Source organism: Aulostomus chinensis, chromosome 19 (genome assembly GCF_037954235.1).
Source record: "Aulostomus chinensis isolate RoL2024-O1b breed Wild chromosome 19, RoL_Achi_v1.0, whole genome shotgun sequence".
NCBI lineage: Eukaryota > Metazoa > Chordata > Actinopteri > Syngnathiformes > Aulostomidae > Aulostomus > Aulostomus chinensis.
In genome coordinates, this window is record NC_141338.1 from 16,452,478 (window position 1) to 16,462,745 (window position 10,268).

The 10,268-nt window shown below is 41.5% G+C and overlaps 1 protein-coding gene across 1 annotated transcript in view; it reads left to right on the forward strand.

Annotated features, from left to right (window-relative positions):
• The window catches only part of phf24 (PHD finger protein 24), a 29,623-nt gene that overhangs the window by 14,411 nt on the left and 4,944 nt on the right, over positions 1–10,268 (forward strand). The window contains exons 3-6 of the mRNA XM_086188342.1: positions 393–578; positions 5,981–6,059; positions 7,415–7,617; positions 8,965–9,131. Of these exons, the coding sequence (XP_086044468.1) occupies positions 393–578; positions 5,981–6,059; positions 7,415–7,617; positions 8,965–9,131 (635 nt within the window). The remainder of the gene's footprint in view (positions 1–392; positions 579–5,980; positions 6,060–7,414; positions 7,618–8,964; positions 9,132–10,268) is intronic.

Below are 10,268 nucleotides of genomic sequence, written 5' to 3' on the forward strand. Positions count from 1 at the left end.
CATCTGTGACGTGTCTCCTAACCCCGAAGATTAAACACGGCAAGATTTGAGTCTGTCAAATTCTGTAAGTGGTTAACCAGCCAAGCATCCTGCTGTCATTTCCAGACGCGTTGACAGTCTAATGCGCCCCGGTTTTATCTACAGGAATTGGACGAAGAATGAAAGCGAACATGTGTTAGTAGGGAGCTCACATCAGATTATTCTACCAACACGAGCAATGAACACTAAGTCCTTACACAACACACCAACCTTCCCTCCTGACCTGTTATTCAGTGGTTTGATGGACAGTGGTGATTCATAACAGTTCAAACAAAGTTGTGAACTCTCTCTCACATACGGAACAAAACATCAGTCTGTAACTCTTTTTTTTTTTTTTAATCTTTTGACCTCAGCCACCGAGCGACGAGATGTGCGACGTGTGTGAGGTGTGGACGGCCGACGACCTGTACCCCTGCAGGAGCTGCACTCGTGTGTTTCATGATGGCTGCCTGAGGGAGCTGGGCTACCTGCGTGCTGAGGCCTTACAGGAGATGAGAGATACTTCCCACACTGTTACCGGCTGGAGCTGCTACTATTGCGTAAGCATGTGCTGCTCTCTGATGGTGCAAATGCAAATAGGCTAATGCATACAAGTTGTTGTTTTTGAAAAAAAACAAAACAAAACACCTCATCGTTTCAGTGGAATTCTGCACTCTAGTATTTCCAGCCTGGAGTTAGCGCTTTTCCTGCCACTATTCCATGTTTTACACTCAAGAGCTAAAATTAATCAGCTTGAGTGCTGTGAATGAATATTTAATGAGATCATTATCCTTCTGCTTCTGCTGATTACAGCATCACACATTGCTTGTTGGCCCACATGTTGTGTGCTAAGCTAACCACAGCTTGCAGTTCACCTGGGGCCGGAGCTTCCAACGTAGATGCTAATTCAAGGGTGCCTGGCATCACACCAGGAGCAACACCGCAACTACTTTCAGCAACATTGTCATTCAAGTCAGTCTGTGTGAGATAAAGAGCTAAGATTAGCTTTGCAATTAATGCATAGCCGTGACTTTTGAGGTTGCTAGCAAGATGAGTCAGCTTTGCTTTAGTGGTCAAGTGTCCCTTCAGTGGTTTACATCAGTTTTGCAACATTTTACATGAAAATTTTAACAAACTGAACACCAACTGAAGGTTAACAATCAATTAGGTAGCAACACAACACAACTGCGAAGCACAAGAAAAAACATGACTTACCAGATGATTTACTCCATTGCGATCAGAAACCTCCAGCGAGCTACAAACTAATCATCCAGCAGGAGCACAAGTTAGAGTGGAGCCATACTACATAAGATAAATATTGTAAAGAGGAATGGCAGTTGGAAACAAACATTAAAAAACACCTTCAGCAGACATGAGGTGACTCCCAATTACCCGTCAAAACCCAAGATCCGTATGCTACATTCTGTATTTGTGTGGATGGAAAAATGCATTGAACAAAACATCAAAAAAAATACCAGACCAACAACAACCGCCATCCTGTTTTACTGTAGAAATGTAGCTTTTGTGGAGTCCAACTCAGGATGTTGTTTTAATTCATGCCTTGCACAGATATTAGACTTAAATGAACAGAATTCCGTTAACCTGCACATTTGTCAAAGAATGAATGGTAAATGGACTCAATTTATGAAGCGCCCTTCTACCTTTTGTGGCGCTCAAAACGCTTTACAATGTCATTCACCCGTTCACACACAAACTCACACACTGATGGTGAAGGCTGCCTTTCCATTGATGGGTGTTGAGTTCAGATGCAAACAAAACCACTGCGGGTTCAGCGCGCTTGCACAGTGCCTGCTTTGTATCGCTTCTCTTCACAGTAAGTCTGCTTGATACTTGGAACTCAAGTTGAAATGGAACAGAGGGATCATGCGATTTTCCCTGCCTCCTGTTTTTGCTAGTCTCCTTCTACTTTCCCGTCCATGAAAACTTTGCACAGATGTCCAGTCCTGCGTCAAAAGTCTTGACGGTTTAAAACTCAAAAACCCAAAACGTCACCCCGAATGTGGAGATCTTTTCAGATGCTTTGAGCTGGCAGTTCCCTACCTCCATTTTTTTTTTTGTTACTTGGTTTAGAAAACTAATTAAACCTCCTACGACTTTTGCTATATTGACAGCAAACTTGCTCGACTTCATCTTCACACTCCCTCACAAACACTCTCGACAGATTTTTTTTTTTTTTTTTAATTGAACAAGAAAACTGAGCCCATCAGAATGATTTGATGTGAACGGGATCTTCAATGTTGATGAAGGAATGACAGCATTTTGACATCGTAACAGAATTTGGAATTTTTTTTCACCACGAAAAACAATTCGACTTCGCGGAAAATGCGGCGGATTTTGTGAGTTTTTTTTGTTTTTTTTTCTTAATAATTGATCATTTTTGACACCAGTTAGCAGTCAGCCTTCACATGCAGCCCTGGTAATGGCCTGATTCATGTGCCATATGCCATATAACAGCTGGAGGCAACAACATTATATGGTCTATTATTTTGGATAATGTGGTAATATGAGGACACAGGCTTTTAGTAATTGTGTTCTAAACAAACATTCAGGTTCTCTGTGGAATTCAAGGACGATGCCTCCGCTGATCATCTCCCGGGGAGAAGTATAATGCAATCTGTTTTTAATTCTGCCGTTAAGATCTGGAGAGAGTGCTTTTGCTGAAGCCCCCTTCAGTGTGAAGTAGCAGCTTTTACCAGCCCTGGGAATTTAAATCACTTGCCAAACTTGCTCTCAGAGCTTTCTCACAATCTTTGAGAAAGGACACTGAAAGGTCCTGTGTCTTTCCTTTGGTGTGTGAGGACGACAAGAAGGAGACAATTCCTTAGGGCGGAGAGAGAGAGAGAGAGAGGGAGAAATAAATAAATTGTTAAAAAGGGAATGTGTGTCCTGAAAAAAAGGCAAATATTTTGTTGTCAGTTGTTCCAACCCCCCCACTTGTGTCGTATGTGACATTTAATTTCACGCAGGCACTAGAGACTGCTGCTGGCAGATGGACTGGCTTTCCTCGAGAGTGGATTTACAGTCAGGCTTCAAAGCAGACTGCTGCTTGTGTGGCTCAATCAGACGAAGGGTTCGTGTATACAGACTTATTTTTTGATGTTTCCGGCTCTCTTGACGGTCCTATGTGCCAGGAAATATCATACTTGAGTTCCATGTTTTTCTTCGTCTTAAAGGGACACTTCATCATATTTACATTTAATTGAATGCCCATTAAATTCAAGCACCACACCAAACAAGATCACGCAATCCCTAGTGAGCTCATTGCCACTTGGTAAATCTCTGCATTTCATCCTGGAAACTATGGAGTTTGTGACTTTGGTGACATTCCTGCATCAGCGCCGTCCACTACTGGACTCAAATCCGCAACCATAGGCATGAGAGGCAGACACACTAGCACTAGCATCGATCACAAGCGCCTTTCTTGAGGTGTTGGCGAGTGAAGTTTACTCACCGCACAGCGCGACCCACCGGCCCCCGTTACACCTCAAGACAGCTATTTCCTGTTAGCCCTCTGCTAACTTGAATAAGTCAAGCTGAGACCGAATGGATCAAATTCTGAGACAGAAACAAGTTATTCCATGGTGGTTGTGTGGCGCTCAGAACAGTTCATCCTCCGTTTTAAAGCTGCAACAGTAACGACGGAGTAGGCGGAGTCTGTGACATAAGCGTCTGCTGACAGTTGTGCTGTACATGTAACCATCAGACGATGCTTTTCGTTTACAGTTGGGAATGAAAGTTTTACATGATTTACTCAGTTACTCCAAACTGTGCAGAAAAGACAAAGTCTTCAGATGTTCAAGGTTTAGATTTTTTTAAAAGTTGTCTTTCCCAGCAGTGCAGTGAAACAGGCTGCACCTTAAATAGTCATGATGACAGACTTGCTTTTAAAAAACAAAAGAGCTTGTTCGTGATGTTTTCAAGGATTCAGCCGAGGTGCAAGAGTATTTTGTTCGCCTCACGAATTTCTTTCAGTCTCCTCCTCGTTTTCCAGCCTCTCATCATTAAAAATGGTTGCAGTTTTTCCCTGTAAGACGCAGCAGCGTCTCTGACAGCAGCTGTGTTTCCTGCAGCTGGTTATGGCCAAGATGAGAAACAAGAAAACGATGCTTTTACTTCTTGATTTTTGCACCCAGCCTAAACATGGGTTAGTTGAGCAAGGAAGCGATGTGTCATTTTAATGAAAAGAACTGTCTGCAATAACTGTTATTAGGAGTCGCCAGGATAGATTCAGATGATCGTTTTCTCCCTGGGAGACTTTAGTTGTCCTGGAAAACAGATTTTCATGATCTTACCAGAAGCAGCTGTGTTAGCCATTGAATCAATTTTAAGGTTATTTGGTTGTGGTTTTTTTTTATGCAAATAAAAAGAATATCATTCGGTAATCAGTAGCGGTCGGTTACTTTCATACAGTCAGTTTTATTCTTAAGAATAGACACAATAATACTGCAGATTTGCAATGTTGCACATAGTTGTTGTCAAGGGATTTCAAAAACTTGGGCCCATTGAACAATTGGCCTGATCTATAAATCAGGAAAAATTGCACCCAAACAAACATTTCTGATCATATTTACAACATTACCATGTATATTACATAATGTAGTAGCCATTACAAAGTCCAGAACCGTGTTATTGAGCCGGTAAAACAAACAGATTGTGCTTCAAACTTGATTTTCAAATAGGATTAAAGGATATAAATACAACTTTCAGAAAGATTTGCTGACAGGTTTTCAACAGTTTACATGCTTTTATCAGAAGAGACCTTCGCTGAAGGGGCGCCACGGGTTATGAGTCAGTAAATCAATCAGCTCGTGTCAAATCTCATTAAGCACATAATGGGCTGTTTACCTCGCTAATGCGATAGGTGTCACGCTTGATTTTGAATACGCATTCCAGTCAGGTGTAGTCAGGGGCTTCCTCATGTGGCTCAGAGATGTACTGTAGACACGAGTCTTGATGATGAGAATTAAAAAATAAAGCTCCTGTAACCCTTTGTCTTCAGGAGGGGAAGCGTTAGAGATGCATAGAAACAGTGTTTGGCGAAGTTGAGCAGTTCCTGCTTCTAGAATATCAGACGCTGAAAAGAGGATAAATTATTATTCCAGACCAAATCACGAGATTTCTCTGAACCTGATGTTATGAATATTAACGTCTGCATTATACTCCTTTTTTGTGTACTTTCTGTAAATTTTTTTTACATCACTCTGGAAGGAAACAAATTGTCCTGTATTTGTACTGTAATGCCCGGGTCTTTGCATGCTTTTGGCTAGCTACAAAATTCACAGTGGAAATATTGTAAACTGATTTATCCCTCATCATTGATGAAAGTTTGGGGTTCTCCACAGGTCTATTTTAGGACCACTATTGCTTTGGCTTTATGCTGTGGCTGTCTGTCATTCTCCCCCCTGCTTTCTCTCGCTCTTTGAGTCAGTCCCTCTGTTTTCTTATCTGTAGCTGTCCCTCATCTGTCTTTGTCTCTGCCCCAGTTTTCCTTCTTTCTTTCCTCCAACCGGTCAAAGCAGATGGCCGTCCCCATTGATCCTGGATCTGCTCGACGTTCCTGCCTGTTAAAAAGAAGGATTTTTTTGCTGCTGTTGCAGGATGTGCTTGCTCATGGAGAATTGCTGGGAGTTAATTCATTGAAGCGGTGTGGTCCTTGACCTGCTGTTTTTGTAAAGTATCATGAGATAACTTTTGTTGCGATTTGGCGCAATAAAATAGAAGTTGACTTGACTCTTCATTTAGATCACTTTATTGTTTTAAAATGATTTATATCTTCACATCTATTCGCCATTTTCTTTTCTAATGTGCACATTAGCCCTATTTTTAGCATCCTGTCAGTCTGACATGCACAAGAAGTGCTACACTATAATAATTTGATTGATATATAATTTGCCAATAAGCCAGATTTACACGTAATTCCCTGCCCCCTTTTTCTCTGCAGGATAATTTGAACCTACTTCTCACGGATGAAGAGATGTACAGCCTCATGGAGACCTTCAAACAGTGTAAGATTATCCCAGGTGAGTTTGACGGAATAGTTTTGTAGAACTTTGCTGTTGTTGACGCTGCCAGTGAACATTTTTAGCAGTGAGGAAATCAGTTTATATGGGTGACAGTGTCAGTCAGGCGGTCCGTTTATCGCTTTGGTTCCAGGCCGAAATATCTGAGTTTCAATAGGTCATGATGTCAGAGCAGCATCTCCTCACCGTTCACTTCGTCTGTCAGGCTTTAGTTCTGCATTTAACAGAAGGCACAAACTAGGACGGATAGTATTCAGAAATGTCTTCACCGTGCAGCATCTTTTTCGTCTGTTGCATTTTCACTGTTGCATGCGTCAAAGTATATAATCCAGTCTTGGTTTGATTAAGCGTCTAATATGGTGTAACTTTCTCCAGTGAAGCTGCAGCCTTCACATACTTGCTGTTTGTGCGGTTAATAACTATTTTGGAGGAACTTATGAGAAGCTGAGTGTTTTACACGCACAGAAATAAGAAAAGTCACATCTCAGATTTGATTAGAAAGTCTTTATTGTCCTTCAGGAGCAATACGGTTCGCAGCAGTACTCAGTGCAACCAACAATAAATACACCTACAGTACAGCGTTCAGTGTATCATCCATTGCAATGAGGTAAAACTAAAAGTCCTAAAAGTACAGTTGAATTTAAAACACATTTTATTTGATAACCCTGCCAATGATGGGACAAAACACCTCAGATAGCTGTTAAAATATCCCGGAGGGGGTGAGGAGGATCTGGGAGGATGACCCCTGACCAAGGTCCCTCACGTAACTGCTGATGCACCTCCAGCAAGACCTTATATTTTAACTTTCGTGTTACTTGATTCCATCCCAATTTAGGATTTGTAGCATTAAATTCTTCAGTTAGGATGGTTATGTAATAACTAAATTCCCATCCTGTGATAAGAGGATTTTTTTTTCCCTAAATGCACTTACTTACTTAACATTTTTCTGTAATACCAAAAATCCAAAATGTCATCCTAAATTTAGATGAGACAGGATTTAAGACTGTTCCTATCCCATAAGTACTGTAAGTTTCTCCATAATGTTTATTACAGAGAAAAAATTAATGACTTCCATATTAGAAAAAGGAAAAAAAAATATATATGTTGCAGTTTGTCTATCACGTTTACTCTAATTTCAGGGGGTTACCCTCTAAACAGAAAGTGTTAGTGAGAAAAGAAGATTATTTACCGTCAGCCTCATCTAGCTTGTGTGTTATTCTGTGGTCTGGATGGAGGGCAATCAGTGGGAGGTGGTGTCACCACTGTGGAAAATGAGTCACCGTAAGTTAATTATATCTGCAACACTGCTCAGTGATTAATTAGGTCTGATGTGATGAATTGTTCCTTGCCGCTAGAGTCCTGCCTGGTGTCAGATGAGTTGCTGCAGTACCACCACTTCGTATCTAAGCAGCAGTTTGATAAAGACCTGACTGATGAGCAAGAGGAGGAAGTCCTGGCCCAGTTTACAGCCCTGGATCCTGAGAAGAAAGGTCACATCGAGTGGTCGGACTTCCTCTACTTTGAGTCTCTGGCAGTGCTGAGGAAGTTTCGCTCAGAGGTGAAAATAAGGCTGCAACTAACGACTGTTTTCTTGATTTATGAATCTGTCAATTTGGTCTAATTACTCAATTAATTTAGGGATTGATTTTGCTACAATTCCCTTTCAAATATGTTATCTTTTCTTCTCTTTTGTTGTTGTTACCCAATAAATTATCCTAAAAAAGTTAGTCACACCATACAAAAAACAAACCAAAAAAAACCCCAAAACCCAACAACAGCAGAAAACCCTCACAAATGAGAAACTGGAGTCAGAAAGGTTTGGTGTATTTTCTTGACAGCTGACTGAAAAGATTAATCCATCATCCCAATAGTTGCAGATTATTTTGCTCAAGGATTAATTTTGTCAAGTTTTCAGGGGATTTTTCTTCTGCCCAAACTTGAAAAAGACCTTAGCAAGCTCCAGTGAAAGGATTTACAAATCCATCTTTTCTCTGTATTTCTAAATATTTATTTGTTGAAGTTTAAAAACCTTAAAGACAAAAACAGATCTCTAATCTTTTTAAAAGTATAAACTGTAATTATTAAGCAACAGACATAACAATAAACATAAATAGACTTAACCCTACAAAGAATTCCGTGCTAGCTATTAGCAGACCTACAAGCTAGCCTAATTTCCTGCCTGGTCACTTTAAACCGACCACATAAGCACAATTCTCCTTATTACAAGTCAGAGTACCGTGAAAATGATGGTGAAACCGTTAGCTTGAGCTAAAAATGCTGCATCATGCTGGTGTTAATGGGCCTCAATCATAAAGTGATGTTACACTTCAGGATTTGTTTAGTCCTCAATTTGGTCCCACAGTCAGGAAGCAAACCCTAATGGCTATTTGTATCTCCTTTCCCTGGACATCTATTGTCTGCCTCTTAAAGCATTAAAGTCTGGAAGGCTACATTAAGGTTCTATTAATATTCTGTTGTTGCACTGCACCATCCTAATGCAAAAGTATAACTTCAATTATATTATGGAGCTGTTCCACAGGCTCGTAAAAACAGCCGGGCTGAATATTCTCTAGGATGTAAGGACATGAGCCACAGGACTTGTGTAGACTCTGAAAGAATCAGAGGCAACTGCTACGAAAACTTCGGCCTACATGCATCCTCCGAGTTACTCGTTTTTATGACCACTTGCCGGGTGTGAATCCGGGGTAGCACGCAAGTCAGCAGATTACGTAAACAGATTGTCTGTCTCTGGTAATGTGATTGAGAGGAGGGAAGTCCTTGGAAAAATCCCTAAAATTACCTTTGCCAGGGTCCTAAAGTACCTGAATGTAGGTCGTTCAGTCTGAAAGCGCGAGAAGGTCAGAGACCCAGGTCACCTACTCCCCCACACATTTGTTTATTTCAGAACTCCCTGGTGCGCCTGCTGACTGCCAAGGAAAGAGACAGCGCACGGTCAGTGTTCCTGGGGCTGGACCTGGATAAAGACGGTGTGATCACAGGAGCTGAGTGCCGCCAGGCCCAGCAGTCCTGGTTCCACAAGTTCAACAAAGACTCGCAGTCCTGCAATGTGAGGTGAGCAAACCAAAGGAGATGCAGTAAATACAGACAGGATTTCAAACCAAAAAACTTTGAGAGAGCAAAGTATTGCATGCCCTGACTGAGATAAAAGCGTTCAAGTTTATGTAGAAGTCTGGCAGGAGTTTGGGGAATCAGGATCTCATTTGTATGCAAACTGGCAGACGGAGAAAAGCCAGCTGCTTGGGGTATCGAGGCAGAGAAGAAGTAAGCTGGAGGCGAGATAATAAACTGTGTTCTTTTCTTATCACACATAATTCCTCCCGTTGGCGCAACACACAGTAGCGGTACCCGTTTCTATTGATTTGCAGATGACACGCTGCCTTACTGGTCCATCACACAAGATCCTTAAATTACCCGACCGTGTTTTTACCATCGTCAGCGTCGGAGAATTGAAAACCCTTTTCACTTTTGTTCTGTTTGGTTGCTGCATTTGAGTCCTCACTTCATATTTGATAAGAATCGTGATGAGTTAACACGTGAGAAGTCAGTGCTTGCTCGATTTACGTCTCTTCCCTCTAACGCTCTCTCTCGAGCTGTTCATGTGTTAATTACATTTTTGCGTGCATTCTATTTCGATCCAACCTAGTATTTTAAAACAATTTGCGGTACTTTCACGTGCTGATGTAACTGCCTCCATCAAAGGCATCCCATTATCACCTACCTGCTTGCTGGCAAAAACTATGAGGTCCAATTTCTCCAAACTTGGTGGAGTGTGTTGAATGCACCAAGAAGGAGTAGGTACAATTTTGAGGCAGAGCTGTGAGATATAGTGAAAAATGGCACTCCCCCCCCCCCATTTTTTACATTAGCTTTGGATGAGTATGTGGAGGTTATGTCTCTCCAGCTGCCCTTTAGCTCGATGTACGGTCTCACCACATTTCATCGCTGAAAGGCATATTCTTCATCACACTGGCACTGTAAATGTCTGACCAGCCTACAAACCCAGATTGTAACCGTGCTGCTTCTCTATTCAACTGCTTGAAGAGCGACTGCGTGCAGCGGGACACTCAAGGATCAAAGGCACAACGCAATCAATTCTCACACTGGTGAAATGTACTGGTTTAGAAACGCAAGAGAAACGTGGAATGAACAATGAAGCAGAAAGCAGCCTGTGATTATTAGTGTTTGTGA